The 26,454-nt window shown below is 38.1% G+C and overlaps 1 protein-coding gene across 1 annotated transcript in view; it reads right to left on the bottom strand.

Annotated features, from left to right (window-relative positions):
- The window catches only part of ADGRG4 (adhesion G protein-coupled receptor G4), a gene marked incomplete at both ends in the record, with an annotated part of 135,938 nt that overhangs the window by 89,936 nt on the left and 19,548 nt on the right, over positions 1-26,454 (bottom strand). The window contains 9 exon segments of the mRNA XM_081081682.1: positions 2,127-2,245; positions 4,996-5,128; positions 6,630-6,793; positions 8,509-8,595; positions 12,011-12,075; positions 13,786-13,887; positions 15,676-15,783; positions 15,785-15,883; positions 15,925-21,212. Of these exon segments, the coding sequence (XP_080937808.1) occupies positions 2,127-2,245; positions 4,996-5,128; positions 6,630-6,793; positions 8,509-8,595; positions 12,011-12,075; positions 13,786-13,887; positions 15,676-15,783; positions 15,785-15,883; positions 15,925-21,212 (6,165 nt within the window).

The raw sequence follows: 26,454 nt of genomic DNA, 5'->3' as shown, positions 1-26,454 counted from the left end.
TAGACTACCATATGATCCAGCAATCCCACTTGTGGGTGTATATCTAAAGGAAATGAAATCAAATCGCTATATTAAAGAGATATCTGTGCCTGACAAGTGTGGCCCAGTTGGTTGGAGTCTCAGGTTCAATTCCTGGTCAGTGCACATACCCAGGTTGTGGGTTTGATCCCCAGTCAGGGAACATACAGGAGGCAACTAATCAATGTTTCTCTCTCACATTGATGTTTCTCTCGCTCTCTCCTTCTCCTTTTCTTTCTCTCTAAAATCAATAAAAACGTATCCTCGGGTGAGAATTAAAATAAGTATATAAATATTCACAATAGTCATGATATGAAAACAACCTAAGTGTACATCAAGAAATAAATGGGTAGCCCTGCCCAATGTGGCTCAGTTGGTTGAGCATCCTCCAATACACTCAAAGGTCACCAGTCCAATTCCTGGGGAGGCAACATGCCCAGGTTGTGAGTTCAGTTCCTAGTTGGGGTGTGTATGGGAGGCAACCAATTTTTAAGTCTCACATCGATGTTTCTCTCTCTCTAAAAAAAAAAAACAATAAAAGCATATTTTTAAAAATAAAAAGAAAGAAAGAGAAAAATGTGATGTATATATAATGGAACATTATTCAGCTGCAAAACAGAAAATCTTGCCATTTGCAACAACATAAATGGATCTTGAGACTATTATGCTAAGTGTAATAAGCCAGACACAGAAAGACAGACACTGCATAATCTCACTTTATGTGAAATCTAAAAAATAGTTGCACTCACAGAAGCATAGGGTAGAAGGGTGGTTGTCAGGGGTTGAGGGAAGAAGAAATGGGGAGTTCCTAATCAACAGGCATAAAATTTCAGTTAAACAAGATGAATAAGTTCTAAAGATCTGTTATACAACATTGTACCTATTATAGCCAATAGTCATGTATTATACACTTAAAATTTAACAAAAGGGTAGATCTCATGTTATGTGTTGTTACTACAAAAAATGAAATAAAATTAAGCATTAAACAAAGTTGATTAGAAGTTCCCAGGGATTGAAAGGAAAGGGAAATAAAGAATGACTGCTAATGTGTATGGAAGTTTCTTTTTGGAGTGATTCAAATGTTTTGGAATTAGTGGCCATGACTGCACAATCTAGAGAATATACTAAAAACCACAGAATTGTACACATTAAATAGGTGAATTTTATTATATTTGAGTGTCTCCATAAAAATTTTTAAAGTACATCGGTATATCAATTTCTGCTTATCAAATCACCAAAGACACAAAAGTCTGATACCATGCTGTGTTGATGAAAGGATTCTGAAACAGGCACTTTCATGCCTTGCAAGTGGGAGTATAAATTGATGCAACTATTACAGAGAGCATTTTGACACCATCAAAAGTATGATTGACCCAGCAATTCTACTTTTAGGAATTTATGCTTCAATAATACCCAATTTATACAAAATGACATATAAATGATATCCATTACAGCAGCTTTAAAAAAACAAAATGTTATTAACAACTTAAATGCCCATCCAATTGGAAACATGTTAATATATGCAGTATACTACAATGCCGTGGAAAAAAGAGTGAGAAAGCTCTTCATATACTAATATGATAATTTTTTCAATATATTGTTAAGAGAAAAAAGTAAGGTTCAGAGCAGCATGTATGCATGCTCCACTTTTTGTACAAAGGGGAGGGATAATATACATGTATGTATCGTGTATGTGTACATATACATACAGATATATAAATTTCCTTATAGATTCATAAGATATCTCTGTGTATATTAACTGAACGGCTCTGGAAAGGAGATATTTCACTGTATTTTTGTGTGTGTTTTCAATAGTAAACTATGTGAAGTATTATCTATTCAAACGTTTTTTAAATAAAATAAAATTAAAAATAATAATTAGCCAAATTTTTAAAATAAAATAAAAATTATAAAACAAAAAGCACTGATAGTCTTAGCTTGTTGTGCTCCACTCTTACCTGAACCAACATGGACTACCTAATTTATGAGACTAGATTTTTGTAAGGTAGATTTTCCTATGTGAGGTTTCCCTGTTCTCTTTCTGACCTCAGGTCAAGTAGACTAACTGAGGTTCCATTATTTCTTCTCTGTATACAGAACAGTCTTACCATCACTGATAGTAATATTAGCAAGATCCACAATCTTATCAGGAAGGTCTCGCAGCAATTGGCATTGTTTAAACTTTGGTTTTTCCCACTGAGATTTGCCAGTATCCATACTGATTGAGCTGAAAAAGAGAGGAGGGAGGAACAAGAAATTATCTCATTGGAAGATGAGGCCAGAATAGTCTTAAAGCAAATGGTGAAGGATTAGGGTTTATCTTTGGCATACCTCCTCTCTTTGCCCACTCTCAGCCTCCTGGATGAGACAGCAAAGGAGGAAGCCCAGTGTTTGTAAAGTGAAGAAAATTTTGCTCTTAGAAAGGAAATATAAGCAGGCAAGAAAGCCTGCAATGGGGCATGGCACTGTCCAGTGAACCAAGAAGAGTCAAGGCAGAGATTTTGCCCTTCTAGACAGGTCTCCTTACCCTCATTTTCCCTTCTTAACCCCTTTTCTGTTAGAATGTGGTCTCTATCTTAGCATATTAATTTACTCAAGGCAACTAGTATAGCATTCTCTGTATCTCATTGACCCTCATGGTATACCCTCCACTATGCTTCATCCAATTCAAGCCAGTTCAATTCAAGTTAACTAACACATTTATTGAGCACCTACTGTGTTCTAGGACTGGTAGCAGGTAGTGAAGACAAACAGGGCAGGGTCTCCTCCCTCAAGGAGCTTGTAACTTGGTGGTTTGAGACTGTAAATGTAACTACATTTAATAGGCAAGATGGGATAAGAACAGCAATATAAACAAAATTGAATGTATCAAACCACCAAGCAAGGAAAACTTACTTGCAACTTTTGTGCTAAACTGGTGCTGAAAGGGCAGAGTTGGAAAAAGCCCCACTACCAGCAGCAGTAACAAATGGCATAAGCAAAAGAAAAAAAGAAAAAGACAGGAGGAAACACCTATTGAGTTCACAATGGCAAATGACCCTTTTTGGCTGGAATGCATTAAAGAAGGGAGCCTGCGGGTTTGGACTTAATTCTTGAGGCAATGTGAAACCAGAGTAAGAAGGTGGCATGATGGCAACCATACTTTAGGAAAAATCACACTGACAGCAGTATGGAGTATAGCTGTTGGGTAATGGACAATTAGAAAATAAGGAAACTGCTCTAATAGTGGGCGAGATATAGTAAGGTCCTGCACCAGGGTAGTGGCTGTGTGGTTGTAAAGGAAAGGCTAGATGTGAGTTCTGAATTTGAACTTTTTAAAAAGCTGCATGATTTGCTGACTGATTAGATGTAAGGAGTAAGATATAGACTACAATTCAAGATGTTGCCCTCCAAAGGAGAGCTTTTAAAGCTTCTGTCAAAACTGGCTGCTCCTTTGCGGTGTCCACTTAATGCAAAAACCATTAACAGCAGAGAGTAATAGAAGAGGGGCCGATGATTTTAAGAAGGAAAATTATAAAGTCTACAATAGAAGAGTGACTTAGTAAATTATTATGGCCCATCAACGAGTTAGTTTCTGAGGCAGTTTTTCAAAATGGTCATTAAGAGGATGGCTGTCAAACACACACACACACACACACACACACACAACCTACATATTTTGGAAAAAAATGAAAGATGACTGTAAAACATGGCAAATATTGATAAGCCATTGAGTGAAAGCATAAATTCCATTATTATTTTTTGTTTTGTTAATACTCACCCAAGAATATTTTTTCCATTGATTTTTTAGAGAGATTAGAATGGATGGAGGAAAGGGGTGGACAGAGAGAGAGAGAAAGAGATTGGTTGCTTCCTGCACAGGCCCAACTGGGGCCAGTGATTGAACCTGCAACCCAAATACATGCCCTTAACCGGAATTGAACCCAACACCCTTTGGTGCATGGGCTGATGCTCTAACCACTGAGAACACCGACCAGAGCAAAAATTCCATTATTGATATGAGGATTGATTATTACTACATAAAACTTAAAAAAATGCAGCAAAAGTCAAATGAAAAAATATACTTACCTAAAAACAGCTGTGTTCAGGTGATTGGATTATGAGTGACATTTATTTAAGTTTTATGTAATGATAATCAGTCCTCATATCAATAATGGAATTTTTGCTCTGGTCGGTGTTCTCAGTGGTTAGAGCATTGGCCCATGCACCAAAGGGTGTTGGGTTCAATTCCGGTTAAGGGCATGTATCTGGGTTGCAGGTTCTCTTGTCTTCTTGAAAATTTTTTTGGAATGTTATTATGTAGCATTATATTCTTTTTTTTTAATTTTATTGATTTTTTACAGAGAGGAAGGGAGAGAGATAGAGAGTCAGAAACATCGATGAGAGAGAAACATCGATCAGCCGCCTCCTGCACATCCCCCAGTGGGGATGTGCCCACGACCCAGGTACATGCCCTTGACCGGAATCGAACCTGGGACCCTTCAGTCCGCAGGCTGACGCTCTATCCACTGAGCCAAACCGGTCTCGGCTGTAGCATTATATTCTTAAATAGACCAAAAAGAAAGAAGAAAGAAAGAAAGAAAGAAAGAAAGAAAGAAAGAAAGAAAGAAAGAAAGAAAGAAAGAAAGAAAGAAAGAAAGGAAGGAAGGAAGGAAGAAAGGAAGGAAGGAAGGAAGGAAGGAAGGAAGGAAGGAAGGAAGGAAGGAAGGAAGGAAGGAAGGAGAAAGAAAGAGAGAGAGAGAGAGAGAGAGAGAGAGAGAGAGAGAGAGAGAGAGAGAGAGAAAGAAAGAAAGAAAGAAAGAAAGAAAGAAAGAAAGAAAGAAAGAAAGAAAGAAAGAAAGAAAGAAAGAAGGAAGGAAAGAAAGGCTGGCAGTAAAGGGGGAGAGAAGGAGCTCAGGCAAATGACATAGAAACACGCCCCTAATTAGCAGATCTTTGTGTATTTGAACTAGCATTTAGAACTTGGCCAATACATACCAGATTCTAGTAGCGTTTCCAGCCTTATTTTTTATGCATCTAGTTTGAGCTGTATCAGTAGGGTTGGTTAAGAGCCACTTATATGTCCCTTTGTATTTAGAGGTTGTCTCTTCGGCTTTGCACTTTCCTGGCTCTACAGAGAAAATGTATGCACATTTTAAAGGGCAAAAGGCACTTAAAAGTATCAGGAACATCCATTATGACCCATCATTATTATCTTGTGCACAAACATCAGCAAATAAAAAGGAAACTTTTCTTTTAGTCAGGCCATTTAAAGCAGGATTCACTGAAAATAGCATTAAATGGGTTCTTTACTTAAAATATAAGCCTCCCAATACACTCTCACATTTAGTCCTTTTCATTAAAACTACCAGTCGACAGAGCAGGTTTTTAGTTTTTGTTTTTAAAAATGATACATGTGCCTTGAAAAAAGTTTAAGCCACACAGAGAGGCGTAGAGTAAAAATCAAAAGTCACCACCTGCCAATTGCCCTCCTTTTCAGGTACCCACTGTTAATAGTGTGAGGTGCTTATATTTCTGGACAGCTCCTTGTTTCTTAATGGACTCTAGAGTAGATTTGGTTCAAGTAAACTCAATATATCCATCATCATCAATACAGATGGGAGCCTGTTCTGATGTTGGTGCTGATGGCAAAGTTTTGCTCCCAAGTGTTGTCACCTTAAGGGAGATATGACTTGGACTATGTTTATGTAATAAGTTCCCAGTTTTTACTGACCACTCATTGGGTTTATAACCCTGATTCCAAAAATCATTCCCTCAGGTGTTGACAGAGTGGCCCAGCTAGCTTTGCCCAGCCATCCCCATCTCCTCTCTGAGTGAGAATAAAAGGCCTTACTCTCAGTCTCCAGACACATTCATTAGCATCATTTGCATGCCAATGGCATGTGGCTTCAATACTGCTCTGCCTTTCATCTCACTCTCATTCTCAATAGAAGCATGCCCTCTACCACCCAGTTAGTTTGTTGCCAAGGATTGTGTGTTCTAATGCCTATGTGTGTTATTTGGGTTAGCTCAATATTTTTACCCCAGTCTATGAGGGAAAACGAAGAAAGCTGCCATCGGATGGTGTGGCCTGATAGTCTTTCTCTTTTACCATTAAAGCCTTGCTAATCTAAAAAGAAAATGACCATGAGAGAAATTCTGGACTGTTCCCAGATCACTTTCCAAGATGAATAGACTGGCTAAATCAATCAATAAAGCAAGTATCTATTAGGCAGCTATTGTGTGTAATGAAGCTCTCCAGGTCTCTGGGTATTTATGCAAGAGAGACAATCATTCCACATCATTGATGAACTGGCTACTGCTGAAATCCAGAGCTGACCAAAAGTCTCTGTTAACCCCCCTGGCTTGATAGATAGATAGATAGATAGATAGATAGATAGATAGATAGATGATAGATGAATAGATAGATGATAGATAGATAGATAGATAGATAGATAGATAGATAGATAGATAGATAGAAAGGTTGTCAGAGCAAGTGGGTACAAAGGATGTGGAAAGGAACATGAATATCACGTCTCTCCCTTCTGAATTCAGGATGTCTTACTATGCATGCATTATGAGCTTTATAAGAAGAACAGTGACTTCATATGGAATACCCCCACCCAAATTACCTAGTTTTTTCACTGCAACATGTTCAGACTTTACTAATAACGTCAATTGATCTTGTGTGAAGTTTCCATGCATGAGGTTGCCATGTATTTTACTTTTAATCCTGCTAATCAATTCAGTGGGTGCTAAAGAAGAGTTGGCCTTTATGATGACCTGACAGACACAGCTAAAAAGCAGAACAAACAAAAAAGATATTATAGTTATGTCAACAGTGTGCAACTTGGCCTGTGGTGATGCAATTCTGTATAAATAACTTAGTGGTAGTTTATAAATATCAAATATTTTACACTATTAAGTGGGAAATCTTAAGAAATTATGGAAGACAGCATATTTAAATTGTCTGATAAATTTTCTCGTATCCAAAACAAAAAACTCAAAATGCATTTTCAAAAGAATAGTCAGGAACATTTGCATTATGTTGAAATTGGTTAGCCATACTATTTTTCTAGAAGTTTGTGATAATTAATAGAAGAGATGAAGTATTCAGGATTTATTACTTTAGAGAAAACTTTTTATCTTTCTGGTCTCCAATTTATCCATCATTACTGCAATAAGGCAAATAAGCACATGCTCAATTAGTCTATAAAGATGTGTTCTACAAAAAACCTATTTCTATCAGAATAATATTAATGATAATGATAATGATAGTAACTAACATTTATAAATTTCTCTTTTTTAATGTTTTTATTGATATTAAAGAGAGAGGAAGGGAGAGAGATAGTAAAATAGAAACATTGATTGGCTGCCTCCTACATGCCCCCTACAGAGCCCACAACCAGAGCATGTGCCCTGACAGGGGACTGGTGACCTCTTGGTTCATGGTTGACGCTCAACCACTGAGCAACACTGGCCTGGTACATTTATGGAATTCTTGCTTCACATGTTTTGATTCATGTTATCCTCACAACAACCTTATGTGGTAGTGCTATTATTATCCCCATTCTACAGATGAGGAAACTAAACTTTAAGCAAGGTCACAAAGACCTAGTATTTCATTTCTAAATATTCTTTCTACTAAAAGATATATTTTGAAAGAATAGGGCTGTCCTTGATCTCAACCTCTGTAGTGAGGTCCTCAAAGATTCTAAATTCCTCTATTGCTCCATTACAGAACACATTTCAGATTCACAAACTTACCTGTACCCTTTCTCCATTTCCAGTTGTAGATAGTCTTTTTGAAGAACACATTTCCTATGTTTCCTACCAGCTGTTGAAATTTAGATGTGCCTGTGTTTACTCAAAAGTTTTATGTCCAATATAAGACATGTCGCTCCCTTCACTGATCCATATTTGGTGAAGACCCTGTTCATCTTACCCATTTCATTTAGGGTTTCTCTCTTCTCAACTATCATCTTTCCAGCCTGAAGAGAACTCTTTTTTAAACTTCTCCTCTTGCTGCAATAGATTCTCTATTCTTAGCACCTTGAATATTTCAATGACTTTTCCAGGAGTTTCCTTTGGCTATATGTACTTCTTGAGTTGCATCAAGCAGCCCAACAGTAGCTGGAGAAGCTGGACCATGAGTTTGAACAGGACCAAGGTGTTTTCCAGCTTGCTTTTTCAATTTTCCTGCTCAGTATTTTGTGGAATTTTTTCATGACAACAAATACTTTATTCCTCCATCCCCAAATTATGACCACTTTGGACACCATTTTCTCTTCACTACAAAGAGGCAGCAGCAAGCAGACTGCTAGGCTGTGCCATGACCAACTGAAACAACTTATTTTATGAAGGCAAGAGCCCAATGACAGCCTCTATAAAATAACCACCAGGTACTTTGATCTCCTTCTGACAACTCTGACCAACAGACTGCACATACAGAATTAAATGGAAGGGAAATCATAACTAAATGTACCAGCTATGAATAAACTCAGCTCCTACCTGTATAACGCATGGGAAATTGTAGCCATCTCTTGCCCTTCTCTCTGTTCCAAATAAAGCAAAAGAAAAGTGCATACTCGCTGAAATCTTTAAACAAACATCACAACTGAGTACAGGGCTTATTGTAAACTACAGCAATCATAATTATACTTTATATTTATGTAACTCATTACCATCTTCAAATCACCCTCAAAAACATCAATGCATTTATAGTCCTCAAACTAACTCTGTAGGGTGGGCATTCCAGAGATTGTCATCACATTTTCTACATAAGGAAGCTAAGTCTTAGAGAAGTTAAATTATTTGCCCAGTATCACACAGCTGAGAAGTCAAAGAACTAGGAGTAGAATCTAAACCTAACATAGTGATAACAATAGTAAACACTACCAAGCATTTACTGTGCTTTATGGCATGTGTTAAGCACTTTACATAAATTATCCCATTCCATCTTCCCAATAGCCTTGTGAGGGATTATAATATTGTTATCCTCATTGCACAGATTACGAAAGTGAGGCATAGAGAGATTAATTATGTTGCCCAAGGTCTCACAATCAGGAAGTGCAAGAGCAGGGATTCTAACCCAGGGAACTCATTATTAGCAATAGGCTTTTACACCTATTTTTTGAGCGGAAGTTTAGTCATGTCATGTTAACTATCATGTATTAAATTAAAAATTCTGAATCAGCTATTTATAGAAAGTATTTTAAATGATGGCAGATAACTTGGAATGCACTGATTGCATTTTGTATAGTTAAAATATTTATCTCATTTAAATACTTTAAAATCTGTGTTTACTAATTCTTTCAGAATCTAACATTGTAAAGCTTTGAGGCACTGGAATAAGTACTGAGAATTGGGTCAAGGATGATGGGAGATAGTTTTGTTACACTCTGACTTCAAATCTATACAAATAGAGGATGAATGTATTTCTGAATGCCAGCCTTGCAAACAACTGTGTCACTGCTGGAAGAACCAGACTTTTTACAAGAAGTCCACAATCAAGAAATTCCATTTACCATTTACAATCCCAAAGTCATTCCATACTCCCATAGCCCACAAAATAGGCCTTGAAAGAACTGCCACATACATAGTTCAAAAAGCAGAGGATGGTTTCCTTACTGGGTTCTTGTGAAATTCCAAAGAAGGTAATGTATTTTGACCCTCAAGAATTACAATTGAGCCTTGCCTAATCCTATATAATAAAAGCTTAATATGCAAATTGACCAAACAGCCGAACAGCGGAATGACCATCCAGATGATCATCCAGATGACCATCCGGACAACACTATGACACCCACTGGCGCCAAGCCAGCCAAGGCAGGTGCAATGCAATTGGTTGAGGGCCCAGCCATTGCCCCATCATCGCCACGCAGAGGGAGGCCCAGGTCACCAACCAGTGGGCTGTTGTGGGTGTGCAGGGCGCCCTCTGCAAAGGAAGCCCAGGTCAGTGCTGGTGGCTGGAGGGAAGTTTGGGTCCCAGAGGGAAGTTGGTGCCTGCAGCTGGGGGAAGAAAGGCCTACTCCTGCACAAATTTTGTTTATTGGGCCTCTAGTAATGTATACTTGGGTAGAAGAGCTATTTACTTACATCTAATCAGGTATAAAATAGGTTACAAGTACATTGTTTTGAAAAATTACTTACTAAAGTTTGGTCCATGGTTTTTTCTTCCTTAGAAGTGTCTCTGTGTCAAAAGCATCAAAAATTATAGAAAAATGAAATAGAGTACCAAATACATAAAAGCACAGTTTCAGGAGAAAGACAACTCTGAGGCAAAACAGTAGAATCTCCCAGCTTAGAATTAAATTAATTCTAAGGCTCCAAGAAGATACTTCAAAAGAGTTTGGTCATTATTTGTATACCAAAATGGTAGTAAGCCTTTAACTCAGCAAACCCACTTTCAAGAATCTACTCCATAATAATACCAGCAAGGAACCATACAAATATATGTACAAGAGTGAAAATAACTGAAATGTCCATTACTAAGTAATTGGGTAAATACACCATGGCACATTCATGCAAAATAATCTTATGCAGGCATAAAAATGAATAAGCTAAATCTCTATGTATTGGCCTCAAAGGATGTACATGATGCATTCTAAAGCATGAAAAGAATGTTGGAAAACAGTATGTAGAGTAGGATCCCATTCTCTTAGTAAATGCAAGGCAACAAATCTAAAGGAGTATGTAAGAAAATTGTTAACCATAGTTCTTGGAATGGGTGTGTTTCTGGAGATTTTTGCTATCCAAGTTACATATTTCTGTTAAGCTCTAAGATTTTACAATGGCCACATATTACTTTTGTAATAAGTAAACATAATTGACATAATTCTTTAAAAAGAATGTTGTATATTCCACAATTTTCTTTTAATAACCTACCATGGATTTACTTTTATTACCTTATATAAACCTTCTTGAGCCTATTTATATTTGAACATGGAGTAGAAACCAAAATCCCAGTGTGTAGGAGATAGGCAGGCACGTGTATTGTTTTAAAAATCAGCTTACATGGGGGGATAGGGGGTAACATGGGGATAAGGACACTTATGTAATAATTTAATCAATAATAAAAATAAAAATAAATAAAAAATAAAAATCAGCTTACAGTGGTATACCAGAGCCATGCCTATTTTTTCAAAAGGATTCTCTGAATGTTCCTTTAACAGAGGACCAATATATATGCAATGCAAGAGCAGAGGAAGTATTTATCAGATGACCAATTACTTTGGTCATCATCTTGATACTACTCAGTGCCTTCCAATATTACTGCAATCAGCTCTCCAACTTTGTGGCCAAGGCAAGTCTTGAACTAGTCAGCATTCCTCACTCTAAATATTTCAAGTTCCCTTTGGAATTTTTAATTCCTGGAAGTACATTGTCCAAAAATAAAAGGCCTTATAAATCTTTGTGCATTGGTCATTCGGAGTCTTTCATCTTTTAAGGCATTTTCCCCCTAAGTCATAGAATCATAGTATTTTAAAGCTAAAGGGGGCATTAGAGGTAACTGAGTCCAATTCCACTGTTTCCCCTACTTATTTTATTCTATTTTATTTTGCCACTGAATTTATACCCTATAGTATTTTTTAAAATATATTTTTATTGATTTTAGAGAGGAAGGGGAGAGAGAGAGAGAGAGAGAGAGAGAGAGAGAGAGAGAGAGAGAGAGAAACATCAGTGATGAGACTCATTGACTGCCTCCTGCACTCCTCCTACTGGGGATTGATCCCAAAACCCGGGCATATGCCCTTGACTGGAATCAAACCCGGGACTCTTCAGTCCTCAGGCCAACACTCTATCCACTGAGCCAAACCGGCTAGGGCTATACTCTACAGTATTAATACAAATTTCTTTCTCAGTCCAAAAAGAACCTACACTCAGAAGGGAAGATTCAACTCAAAATGCAGCAGTCCCTGCAACTCAGACAAAGGAAATCTTCTCTGGATAATAACAGATCCAGAGTGCCCTCAAACAACCCTTCAACACACAGCAGATGACATTCACATACCTGCTTTTAATTTGAATAGCCACATTAGCAAGAGCAAATTCACTGTCCTGAAATATAGAATTCAACTGTAAAAGACAAAACATAACAGTTTTAGTATTTCTACTCCTCTGTCTTAACTGAGCAAAGTTACCTGAGATGATGTGTTCATTAAGCTCCATTCACTATTTCAGCTGGTTCAACATTTCCATCTGCTCCACTTGGTTTTTACCTACTGTTATGAGCTTAATTGTATCCCCAAAATTTCATATGTTGAAGCCCTAACCTCCTAATGTCACTATATTTGGAGATTGAGCCTTTAAGGGGGGTAATTAAGGCTAAATGAGGTCATAAGGGTAGAGCCCTAATCCCATAGGACTGATGTCACTATAAGAAGGGGAAGAGACACCAGACCTCTCTCTCTCTCTCTCTCTCTCTCTCTCTCTCTCTCTCTCTCTCTCTCTCTCTCCATACACACACACACAAAGAAAAGTCCTGTGAAGGCACAAAGTGAAGATAGCCATCTACAAGCCAAGGAGAGAGACCATACCAGAAACTAACCCTGTTGGCACTTTGATCTTGGATTTCCAGTCTGTAGAACAGTGAGAAAATAAATATCTGTTGTTCAAGCCACCCAGTGTATCATATTGTTATGGCAACCCTAGTAGATGAATATAACCAATGATGTCAAGCACTTATAATCGTGTCATATATGGTACACTTGAAAATAAATGCCTGATGGGGAGAAAGGGGAAACAGACATGACCATTTACTGTTGGTGGGGATGCAGGTTTTTATCACCTATCTGGGAGGTCATTTAGCAATAGCTATTAAAATGTGTAATATTCATCAATTGATTCAACAATTCCAATTCTAGGAATTTATCCTATAGAAATACTCAAGTGCTTCCCCAAAATTTATTGCAAGGGTATTATTGTTAGCATTATTTCCAAATAGAGAAAAAATAGAAACACATGAATGTCCACCAATGGATGCCTGAATTAAAAACTGCTTTACAATTATCCAGTGAAATTCTATGCATCTGTTAAAGTATATGAGGTAGATCTATGTTTATAATCATGAGTATGCTCAAAGATAGATGGTTAAGTGAAAAAGGAAGTTAGCATAATTAGTATGATTTCAGTTATTTTTACAAAAGAATATACATGCATCAATGTTATTGTATGTATAGAAAAAGTCTGAAAAAATATACCTCAAACTATTAACAGTACTTAATACAAAGAGCAATATTAGAGAGCATGTATACTTTCTGAATTTCACATTTCAAATTCTGGATTTCTTCAGAGAGTATGTAGTACTCCTGTGATCAGAAACAATGTAAGGATAAGTAAAACATTTATTGTGTAAGAGAGAGAGAAATTAAAATGCAGAAAACAAGAATATTTAAGTTAAGTAGCATAGACTTTGTTATCACTACTCTCCTACTTTCCCCAAATAGGAAAATTTGAAAAGGCACAGAATTTGTGTCAGTGGAAAAAAAGTGTACACTTCTAAATAAATTAAAATATTAACATCCCATAAAAGCTTCCAGCATTGGCACTATGAAAGAAAAAAACACATATATCTTCATGGTGTTGATTACAGAGTGGATAGATTTTCAGCAAAAAGTCAAAACCAATTAGCTGTGAAATGTACTATGTGTAGAAAAAGTAAAACTTAGTTTTAATATACTCAATCTTTGTCATATATATACACACACATATATATACATGCACATGTATATACAAATATATTCACATATTTTATATGTACTATAAATATTCAAAAGATTATTTTACCCAATTTTCTGCTAATTCATTTACAACACTGGTAATAGGGATCGCTGGCTCTTCATCAAAGACAGAGAAGCTCATTCCAACATTATAAAAGGAAACTGTAATTAAAAATAAGGAGATTAATTTTATGTATTGAATTCAAGAAATTTAACGTCTGTTACTTTGATGAAAATTGTTCTTTATTTTAAAGAAACTAAACAGTGAAATCTCATTCTTAAACTTTGCTTAATTTAATCTCAAGGTCAAGAACAAGCACTTTGGCTTCATATTCACAAGTAAAACAGGAACAAACAAAACAGAAACAGACTCATAGATACAGAGAACAGGATGATGGTTGCCAGAGGGAAGAAGGAATGGGGAACTGGGTGAAAAAAGTTAAGGGATTGAGAAGTATAGGGTGGTAGTTACAAAATGCCCATGGGGATGTAAAGTATGGCATAGGGAATATAGTCAATAACATTAGAATAATTATGTGGGTACTGGAAATATCGGGGGAATAGTTTTTGAAGTATGTGACTGTCTAACCACTATGCTATATACCCAAAACTAATACAAAACAATATTGACTGTAAATTGTAATTGAAAAAAATAGTAATTTAAAAAATAAAAACAGGACATACCATCACATTTTTGCTTTAATTATTTAGGCAGTTCCCTACACAGTTAATAGACATGCTACAAATCTCCCAAATCCTCAATTTTCATTGATCAACAGGTTCCAAGTTCATTTAATAGCCAAACTAAACATAATTTCACAAGATCATTTGGCCTGAGGAAATATTTATTTTTTCCTGTGTATTTCTTTCTGCTACAGGTTTTTCTCTCTGTAATTCTCTCCTATTGTGTGCCCTATTAAATTTCAATTTTGGAATGTTAAAAGTTGAAGGAACATCCAAAATTTGAGCGATATGGAAATCAAACACTCCCTGGCCACTGGTAAGTATTGTAAATCAGCTGGAGGTGAAGCTTAGAGAAGGCTGAGACTTGTATCAGAGGAATGTCTTCTGGTGATTTCTGGTATGTAGTCAATATGTCAGACCTAAGACTACATAATACTCTTATTTGGAAGGGGGTGAGGTTCCTGATCCATGTTCACATTGGTAGAGTCAGAGCATCAGGAACAAAATGGGTGGAAAGGAGGCTTAGAAATGTCATACTTAGTAAAAAGATACATTTGCATCATCCTATACCAGAGGCCCAGTGCACAAAATTCATGTACTCAGAGGGGTCCCTTAGCCCAGCCTACACCCTAAGCTGGCAGTTGGACATCCTTAGCACTGCCACAGAGGCGGGAGAGGCTCCTGCCACCGCTGCTGCACTTGCCAGCCATGAGCCCGGCTTTTGGCTTAGCGGCCCTTCCCCTGTGGGAGCACACTGACCACCAGGGGGCAGCTCCTATGTTGAGCGTCTGTCCCCTGGTGGTCAGTGTGTGTCATAGCAACCTGCCAAGGCAGGTGCCAGTGGGGTACCCCAACAATCACCCCGCTGGTCATCCCGCAGAGGGAGGCAACCGGCAATGGTGGTGAGGGGGCAGGCAGGGCTAGTGAACAGGCAGCGCCAGGCCCGCCAAGGCGGGTACCAGCAGGGGACCCCCGATCGCCACACCAGTCACCCTGCAGATTGACCCTGATCACCAACCAGGCCTAGAGACTCTACCCATGCATGAATTTTGTGCACTGGCCTCTAGTACTTAATAAAGCAAAGATTTAAAAGATGGCTAGAGAGTTCTATCTTTGGATAAAGTCCCCACTGTACCCACTGACTGAAAGAGATAGACACCTGTACCCTTCTTTATCCTTTTCTGCTTTCAGAAAACTGGCCACCTTGGAGAACACTGTGCATGCATTCTACTAGTAATACAATGCACACATTGTGGAACATATCTGTGTACTAAATGGCAATAGGAGAAGTCAATGCTTCTGTAGATAGAAAGGAAGGTGTAGAGTCCAGCCTGGTTGTCTCAAAAGAGGAAGAAAGTAGTGAAAACACAGTTGCTGTAAGAAGGATATGTTACTCCAGTAGATGTGAGAGAAAATGAGGCTTCAGTAGTTGTGGATGTAGTAGTGCTTATATTTGGAAGCGAGTCCAGTGTGGGCTGCACCTCTATTGCAGAGGAAGTTATAATTGAGGAGTATTAGATACGGTTGCCAGAGGAGAGCCTGAAGGGAGACTAGATAAGACCCATGTCAGCATGGGTGAAGTAGTATTTTTTGAAATTATAGATCCCGAAGTAGCACAAGGATTTGATGGGAGTGTGGTCACAGGAGTCACAGATATGTTAGTCTTACCAAATGTCTGCTTAATGTCAACCAAAGTGGTAGGAATAGTTCTTGAAGATATTGATAATGAAGGGCTCTCAGACATCCCCAAGGTAGGAAGAATTCCTGATGTAGAAATTGATGATATTGCCATAACATTTCCAGATACAAGACCAGTCTTAGAGGCCGTGAATGTTGATAAAGACCCAGGAACAAGGTATGGAGTCTCTGTTTCCATCTTCTTGGGTGTAGGCACATGAGTAGTGGTAAAAATTGGAAATTGAGAATCTTTAACTATGGGTATGTTCCAGGAAGTCATAAGCAGAGGCTGGGTGTTACTAGATGTGGTTCTTGTTCCCAGGACTGGAAATTCAACCATGTGGGATGTAGGAGGAAGATAAGTCTTTGGAGTAGAGAATTCAGCTTTAGTACTATGAGGTGAAAAAAGAAATGTTTTAAAAGAGAGCAGAGTTGCACTGGATGGAGTCCATGGATGGTATGAAACAGGGGTATTTACAGATGTGGCACCTTTTGTTAGCTCAGTGCTTGAAGTATTTTCAGACAAGGAAGTCATTTTTTTTGTTTTTGAAGAAAAGAAAGTGGTGGCTTTTATACTTTGTGTGGGTCTAGGAGTGCTCTTAAAGCTAGTCAAATATTGGGAAACCTGAATATTCAAGGGAGTAGGGAGACTATCTGCAGAAATAGATGAAATCGCACTTTTAGGAGCAGCAGTTCTAGAATAAGTATTTGTGAAAATTGTTACTCTACCACTGCTTACAGTAGATAGGGAGGTGTTAGTAATTCCAGTTAATATGCCCAGAGTTGTAGCCTTGTCTCCTTGGAATGACTGTGGGGATGTTGATAAAAATGGTGAAAATGTGGTCTTTGGAATGGAAGACATAGCTTCAGTGTTCTCAGAACTGAGTAGAAAAGAGTCAGTGGTGCCTACAAATGGAGTCACCACCCCAGCCATAATAGTGGTTGGAATGGTTTTCACGGAGGGATAAGTTGTCTCTGTTGGAGAGGAAAAGGATGTAGGTGTGATCTGGGAGGACATCTCTGTCATTTCTGAAGTAGTAAAAGCAGAAGAAACCATTGTGCTTTTTGAAGTAGAACCAGCATATGTCACAGGTGTGACATCCAATGTAGATGTTTGTATGGTTATAGTAGTCCTAGGGGTAATTGAAGACGATAAAGTAGAGAATGATCCAACTGTTGTGGAATTGTCAGGAGAAACAGTTGGAGGTGAAAAAGCAGAGTCATGAACTGACATTGAGGACATCTCAGACCCACGTCCAGAAGTAGCTATAGAGTGTCTTTTCAAACAATCTGCATGTGTTATTTTAGAATATTTGGTCATTAGTATTGTAGGAGTGTCAGAAACTCTTTTGGAGGTGAAGGCAGTAACTGGCAGTGAAGACATCTGGTAGAGAGGAATGGACGTTGCCATAGATGTTTTCCCAAGAAGTGCGGTAGTTACACTTGGAGCAGAAAGGGCTGTAGTGACCCTGTCAGTAGAAATAATTGTAAAATTGGCACTAGACAGTCCAGTTATGGAAAAAGACAGGGACTCTGGGGAGGTCTGTGTGCTTTCAGAAATGGGAGAGGCAACTGATGTCACCTCAGGTTGAGTCCGGGGTGAAAGCAAGTGTGAAAAAGTTGTGTTGATGTTTATAGGATTTGATATTCTGGTTGTCCTGGAAGATATGGCATCTACAAATGAAGTGTTCTGGTGGTATGAGAAAGGTTGAGTCACAGAGGTGGTTCTTACTGTCATTTTCTCAGTCCTGCAAGTATATATTGAGAGGGCACTTATGCTTTCTTTGTCAGGAGACAAAAACGTGGTAATTGTCAGAGCTTTTGAAGGGAAAGCTGTTTTCCCAAGACTGGTAGACATTTCTGAAATGTGAACATCAGTGTTACTTGAGATCCAGGTGGTAGGTACAGTCTGTGTATGCCCAGGTGTGGGAGATGAAGCTGAAATTCCATCAGGGGGAGTTACAAGTGGAATCTCTGAAGGTGAATGTGTTTGATGACTGGACATTTTTGTGGTCTCAGCAAATTCTGTATCTGTCATTTCCAAGGATGAAGAATTCTGAGACTCTGAAATAAAAGGATTATTTGATGGGGATATCTCTGTCACCTCCATAGTTCCAAGGGTTTTTCCTAGGGAGGTGATAATCTGCTCTTTGTCAGAAGTTAAGGTAGAAATATGAGTCACTGATAGAGTAGGGACCAGTATGTTTGCCAGACGTGTGGAAAATTGAGAAATATGACCATCTGAGGTAGTAAGCTTGTTGGCAGAGGGCCTTGTCTCATCAATAGCATAATTTTCTGTGGTGGCAGTAATCAAACTAACAACATCTCCACTGCCATTGAAAGTATTCGGGAAGCTGAGAGCATGGGTGGAAGCATCCTCTACTCGAGATGTAGACTGGGTTGCTACTGGTATAGACATTGTTGAGATCATATGAGTGGAGGTCACAACAGAAATATTGTCAGGGAGATATTTAGAGCAGGCAAGAGTGGGTGTGGATGAAGTTACTCTGTCAGCTGAGGTGGACAGAAAAGTGGTCTCAGCCTTAGTTGCCAAAGGACTGGTAGGTCTCAATGAGGAGACTGTAGTTTCTGTCAGAAAGGAAATTACTATAGGTGTCACATTATCGCTGGTTGTGGAAGCAGTCTGATCCGTTGGTGGCACTGATGCTGTAGTCAGTATCGCTGATGACAGAGGTGAGACATCTGAGAATGCAGATGTGGAGGAAGCCCTGGCCAGTGCAGAAGGCTCAGACATGGTAACCTTAGTCTCTTCAGACATCACCATAGAGGTGACAGCAGAGGCATTAACTGGCAGTGAGTACATATGGATAATAGGCACAGGGGTTGCTAAGGAATGGGTAGTTGTAGGTTGTGGAGGCAACATACCAGTAGACGAGGACATAGCTGTCCTCTCTGTAGGAATAGTGGCAAAACTGGTTTCCAATATTCTTATGGTAGAAGCAACCAGGGGTTCAGGGAATGCCTTTGTGCTCCCAGAAGTGGGATATGGAGTTGGATTACCTTCAGGTGGAGTCTCTGAAGTCCACTCTGCTGTGTATGTGTGGGTGGAATTAAAGATTTCTGTAGATCCATTGTAGGAAGTCTCAGATGTGGTTTTAACTGATTTTGGAGAAAGACATCTTCCTCTCACCTCAGTAGTTGCAGTTTTATTATCCAATGGGGAAGTCGACTTTTCTAAATCAGGAAAAGGGGAAACAATGACAGAAGCTGTCACCATTTGTATAGACTCATCTGTTGCTTCCTGCATTGTTGCAAATGGAGAAACCTCTGTTGTTGCTTCTATAGTTGATCTTCCCTTAAGATAATGGGAAGTTGTTTCTTTCCTTGTCACAGAAGCATTGAATCTTTGTGTTGTTGCAGACTCCGGTACAGGGATTGTTGTCTCTCCAAATGCAATTGTATTTTTTACCTCTGTTTGTGTAATCTCAGAAGCACTTTCAGTAGAAAAATCTAGTTCAGTGTCAGCAAGGGTAGATATTATATCTACTGGTGGAAAAACTGTTTCCTTTGATGTTGAAATAAGTTCATTTCCAGCTACTGTGGACCTAGGGGTGGTTCTTAGTAATAAGGTGGTAAGTTTAAACTCAGGCAGTTTGTTTACAGATGTGGTTCTAGAAACTATGGAGAAATTAGCCAAACACGGAGATGTCAAGTTGGATAGAGCTGTTGTATACCTGTCTATTACGGTATCAGTATTAATAATAGCATCAGTGGTAGTGGTAGCCTCACTTTCTATGGATGCTTCTGGAGGCATATTAACATCAGCAGTTGTGGATGAATGTTCTGTATTAGAAGTATTCCCATGGAATATTGACATCAACAGAGTTTGGTCTGGCCTGGAAGTCCAATTGATCTCACTGGTAAATAGATGGGCACCTTCATCACTTATTGTTGTGGGACCAGACTCAGATGCCCTGGATGTGAAAGCTGATCTGGTGGAGATAAAAGGAAACATATTTTCACCATCTGTGGATGTATTCTTGGTATATTCTGACCCAGTGACTGTGGGGGAAAGCATACTTTCATCAGCTGCAGGTGCAAGTGTGATTCCAGGAACCAAAGATGTATGTGTGGTCTCAGTATCAATATTTGTCTGTACGCTCTGAGCTCTGGTTAATGAAGAGGATGTCCTGAAAGAAAGGGCCATAGAAGAGGCCTCTTTTGGCATGGAGATAGATATTGTATCCTCCATTCTGGGTGAAGAGACATCCTGGAAATTTGTAGATGTCAATTCTGTTTCAACTGTTCTTAGCTCAGAAGTCGTCTCAATAGGCTTAGATGGAAGTGTCATTGAATGAACTGTAAATGATATTTTTTTATCAGTCATTGCCAATGTAGATGCTTTCTGATTTCTAGGAAATACAGTATCTACTGGAGCAGCTTTGGAGATGAGCACAGACGTAGGTGGGAATGCTGATGCAGTCCCAATGTGAGTAGAAGTCTGTTTCACGGTGGACCAAGGTACAGTTCCAGCAACTGTAGATGCAAGAAACTCCTGGCTAGCTGTGGAGATAGGGAGTGCTCTAATACCTGTGGATATGTGTTTATGCCATGATGGTGTAGATTTGGATGTTGGCTCAATAGATGAGCATAAAGATGCTGTCTTCATATTGGCCAGTGGAGATCCAATCGCTGAAGTTTTGGGTACAATTGAATTCTTGGTAAATCCAGATGTGTATAAGAAATTAGTAGCTGTAGTTGGATAAAAGGTCTCAAAAATGGCTCCAGCCCTTTTTGTTGTCACTGTGTTCTCTGAAGATGGGGATTTAGTTATTTTCATGGAATTGGTAGTAGTGCCTGTGGAAGTATTCTTGGTGGGTAGAGCAACAGCTGCTGAAGTAGACAAAATGTCTGCTATGAATGTAGCTGTCTCAGAAATGGATGTCTTTAAAAATTTTGGTACAGTCATTGTTTCCAGAGGTGGAGATGTTGTATTGGAATATGATATGGTTTTATAATCAGTTTTAAATACAGGTATGCCGTTAGACATAATTGTAGAAGTATATACAGTATTTTGAGGTTTTAGTCCAGTAATTTGGGATGGGGTTGTTAAGTCTATTTGCTGTGAAAGAATTGTACTTGTTTCTTGAATTGTCATATTTTCAGAAACAACTGAAAAAGATAGAAAGCATGTGTTAATTTGGGTTCAGCTTTCAAATTAAGAGACCATTCTTTAAGAAAGAGCTCTATATTTTTCTCATATTTTAAAAAGGAGTTAAGTATCAAATATAATAAAATCAATTACTTGGTTTTTCTTATGATGACTTTCTACTTTCTAAAATCTCTATATGGTTCTCATAATGCCCTGGTTAAGTAAGAAGTCTATTCCATAGTGTCTCCATAAAAAAACATAGGCACTTCTGAAAGAGGTGTACATGCTATAGTAGTGTACTAATTGAGAGGATTAGCTTTGGAAAATGGACCATTTTTTCAAAGACACAAGTTATCAAAACTTACTTAAGAAGAAATAAATAACTTGAATAGTCTTGTATCTATTAAAGAAATTAAATTGTGTAGTTAAAAATCTTCAAAAAATAGGACCAGCTTTGGATTAAAATAGATGTAGTTTTAAATCCTGGCTCATCACTTTCTCATTATATAGCCTTGGACTAGTTACTTAACCCCTCTGTGCTTCAATTTCCTCCTATATAATGTGAGATAATAATATCTACCTTATGAAATTGTTTTGAGATATTAATGCATGTAAGACATTTAGCATAGCACCTGACAAAGAGTAAGTGACCAAAATATAATTAACTGTGGTAAATAACGGTTTGCTATTTTATTTTTCTCTCTATTTATTTTTATTAAATTTATTAGGGTGACATGGGTTAATAAAATTATATAGGTTTCAAGTGTAGATTTCTGTAATACATGATCTGTATATTATATCGTGTGCCCACCACAGGCTTGCTATTTTGGACTGGATCAAATTTCTATTATTAATTTAAATACTAGAGAAAAAAATGTTTTGATCTGAACCCCAATATTAAAATTTCTTGAATATGCACCACTTATGTTTTTCAATCCTCTATATATGTATATATAATAAATTTGTATAATATTCATTATAAACATACAGAAAAACAGAACTGTTAAAGAACATAAGTATAAATAGATGTTTTACAATATTTTCTTCCTGTACTCTAATGTACTGCCTGTGTACTCTACTCTAGAGGTCACTGGGACCTGGCTTATGTCTCAATTCAAGTAAATTAAATTTAACAAGTACTGTGAATACTATTCTAGCTCCTGTAAGAAATGCATAGAGTTTATGGCATGATTCTTTGGCTCAAAGAGTTCACACTCTTATTGGAAAAGTCTTATATTACTAAAATATTTTAGACAATATTTTAGTAATATAAGGTAGGCAAAAGTAGATTTACAGTTATGAGTACACAAAACACTTTATTCTTGTATTATTTGTTTATTAATTATTGTTTATAACTGTAAGTATACTTTTTCTCACCCTGGTATAATAATATTTTTCAACAAAACAATAAAAATATAATAAAGTAATAATATAATAAGCTTTTCACACTGCCCAGCCATCCCACTACTTTTCTCTGGTCAATTTATGCTCCCACTATCTACACTAGCTGTTTGTGACCTTCCCCATTCTCAAATTCTACACCATATATTTATCAAATAATCATGCCTCTTACTTCATAGGAAAAAATAAAGTCAACAGATAAAAATTTAGCTGCCCTAATGTCTCAGTAACCTGACACCAGCAGTAAATACAATAACTGCTTATAATAAAGTGAACAATGGAATTTAATCAGGTTCCAAAAGTGCAATGGGAGATCAGTGCAGTGAGAGAGCAACACTGTTTTCAAGCTAATGAGGAAGTTTTCATTTAGAAGATGCAGGCCTTTGAAGAGTTATGAGGTTTGGGTAGAGCAGGCAAGGCACATGACAATGAATATGGAGGCAGTGAAAAGATCAGTCTAACTGGGAGAAAGTATGTTGGATAGGGGTGAGAGAGAATTTCAGACTAGGCTGAAACCTGAAGGGGAAGGTGGGTAAACAGATAAGAGAATATAATATAGCAACTTTCATGCACTTATTACAGGCCAAGCACTGTGCTACATGCTATCTAGTCTAATGCTCCTAATAACCTTATAAGGTAGATATTACAATTAACCCCATTTTGAATTGAAGAAACGGAGTGTCAGAAGTTTACATGAATTGCTGGAGTTCACAAGGAGTTCAAACCAAGGTCTATCAGCTGTGCTCTTACTCACTACACCGTTTGGAAGGGTGCAGGTTCTTGAGCAAGGCAAAGGAGTTGATAAAAAGTAGTCTTTAAGGAAAATAATTCTTGTGGCAGTATACAGGATAGGTAGGAATGTGAAAACACTGAAGGCAAAGAGACCCTTCAGGAGCCTGGCTGGTAGTGTTCTCTTCCTCACCTCACTTCCACCAAATCTGGGACAGCCTTAATTATCTATTGCCTTAATATCTGCACTTGAGCAATCAAGCACTGCTGACACAGACACATAAAAGGATGAATAGCCAAAACCGGTTTGGCTCAGTGGATAGAGCGTTGGCCTGCGGACTGAAGGGTTCGATTCCGGTCAAGGGCATGTGCCTGGGTTGCGGGCACATCCCCGGTGGGGGATGTGCAGGAGGCGGCTGATCGATGTTTCTCTCTCATCGATGTTTCTGACTCTCTATCTCTCTCCCTTCCTCTCTGTAAAAAAATCAATAAAATATATTTTTTTAAAAAAGAAAAAGGATGAATAGTATTTCTATAAATTCATGGCCATCTCAAACTCGGATAAGCTTTTCACACTGCCCAGCCATCCTACTACTTTTCTCTGGTCAATTTATGCTCCCACTATCTACACTAGCTGTTTGTGACCTTCCCCATTCTCAAATTCCACACCATATATTTATCAAATAATCATGCCTCTTACTTCATAGGAAAAAATAAAGTCAACAGATAAAAATTTAGCTGCACTAATGTCTCAGTAACCTTACACCAGCAGTTATCCCTCCTTCCCTTAAGGAGCCTTCCCCTCCTCATGTAAAACATATTGTAGTCTCCTAAAATAAAATGTAAAAATCCCACATTCTTCTGCAGGTAGTGCCCTATCTCTGTCTTCCCCATCACATTCAAATTTCTTTTTTTTTAAATTTTATTTTATTTTTATTTTATTTTTTTTATTGCTTAAAGTATTACAAAGGGTATTACATATGTGTCCTTTTTTTCCCCCCCGCCCTTGACAGTCACCTAGCCTCCCCTATCCCCCAGTGTCTTATGTCCATTGGTTATGCTTATATGCATGCATACAATTTCTTTAAAGAAAATTTATCTATACTGTCTGACTCCAAGTTCTCCTGCCCTGTTCTTTTATTTTAAATTGAATTTATTGTAGTTACATGGTCAATAAAGTTATATAAGTTTCAAGTGTAGAAGTCTACAATACACCATCTGCACTTTGCTTTGTGAGCTCACCATCCAAAGTCTAGTCTTCTTCCATCACCACTTATCCCCCATTTACCCTCTTCCATCTGTTCCTACCCACCTTCCCTCTGGCAATCACTATACTATTGTCTATGTCAGTGATGGCAAACCTTTTGAGCTTGGCGTGTCAGCATTTTGAAAAACCCTAACTTAACTCTGGTGCTGTGTCACATATAGAAATTTTTTGATATTTGCAACTATAGCAAAACAAAGACTTAAGTTTTTGATATTTATTTTATATATTTAAATGCCATTTAACAAAGAAAAATCAACCAAAAAAATGAGTTCGCGTGTCACCTCTGACACGCGTGCCATGGGTTCACCATCACTGGTCTATGTCCATGAGGGGTTTTTTGTTTGTTTGTTTGTTTTTCTTAATCTCTTTACCTATTTCACCCAGTCCACCAGCCCTCCTCCCCTCTGACAGCTGTCAGTCTGTCCTCTATATCTAGGAGTCTGTTTTTCTTGCTCCATTCTTTAGCCCACTAACCTGGCTTCAGTCATCATCATTCAACTGAACAGCATTCACTAAGGCCACCAATTGACTCCAAGTAAATATATAAATATTTTGTCAGTCCTCATCTTACTTGACCTCTCAACAACTTTTGACAATGTGGCCACTCCATCCTTCTTTAAATACTTCTTTTTACTTCCATGACATAACATGCTGTTGGATTTTCTCCTACTTATCTGGCTATTCCTCTATCTCCTTTGCAGACTCACCCTATTTTACCTGGTTATTAATTATTAGAGTCCCTCAAGGCTTGGTCCCAGTAGCTCTTCCCTTTTCCCTCTATAATTTCTCCACACACAGTATTCCAATTGACACCTATACACATATGAATCTCAAAATTCAATCTTTAGACCAGATCTCTATTCTGAGCTCCACAGTTATATAACCAATTGCTTACTTGACATCATCTCTTGGATATATCATTAACATCTCAAACTCAATATGCCCCAACTAAACTCTATCTTCTCTCCAAACTGGATTATCTTTCAGCATTCCTTCAGTGAATGGCACCATCAAACTTCAGTTATGCAATCCAAAACCCTCTCCCTCTGTCTCCTTCATTTTCTCTTTCACCTGCCATAGCCAACCCATAATCTTGTCCTGTGGCTCTTACCTCCTAAATATCTCTTGACTCCACCTGTTTCTCTCCATCTCTATCACTTACGGCCCTTAAGAAGAAACCATCAATCACTCACCTGCACTACTACAGTAGCCTCCCAATAGGACTCTGCCTCTCCTCTTGGGCCTCCTCCAATCTGTCCCATAATACAATCAGAATAATTTTTGTAATGCAAATTACACACACACACACACACACACACACACACACAGTGCTCCCTTTAGTGGCCGTCCATTATTCACAAAATTAAAAAAAAAACACAATTTTCTTAATAGAGTCTATAGAGCTATACACAGTTTGGTCCCTAACTATCCCTCCAGGCTCAATTTGTGTGAAGTTTCTCCCGTGTTTTCTGGTCTTCAGCCCATCATCCTGGTTTCAGTTCTCCAACACTTGGTATTCTCTTTCCCATCATAAGGCCACTCACTGCATATACTGTTAGCTATAGTTAGAATGTTCTTCCCAACTTTCTTCATCTCATTAACTTCAATTCATCTTTAAGATCTCAATTCATACATCACTTCTTCAAGGAAGCCTCCATAATTAAGTAAAACCAATCTATTCTAGGCTCTTATGACACCTTATACCTTTTATCCCCATAGTACTTGTCACAGCTGCAGTTTTACATTTGTGTGTGCTCATTAATGTCTTCCTTCTACACTACAATGTATGGGCAGAGATCTCACCTCTCTTTGCTCACCATTGTATTTCCAATACCTAAATAACACAGTGCCTGGTACATGATAGA

The sequence above is a fragment of the Myotis nattereri genome (assembly GCF_964212035.1).
Source record: "Myotis nattereri genome assembly, chromosome: X".
Taxonomy (NCBI): Eukaryota; Metazoa; Chordata; class Mammalia; order Chiroptera; family Vespertilionidae; genus Myotis; species Myotis nattereri.
Note: the sequence above shows the minus strand (reverse complement) of the source record. Positions and strands in the feature narration are given on the sequence as shown.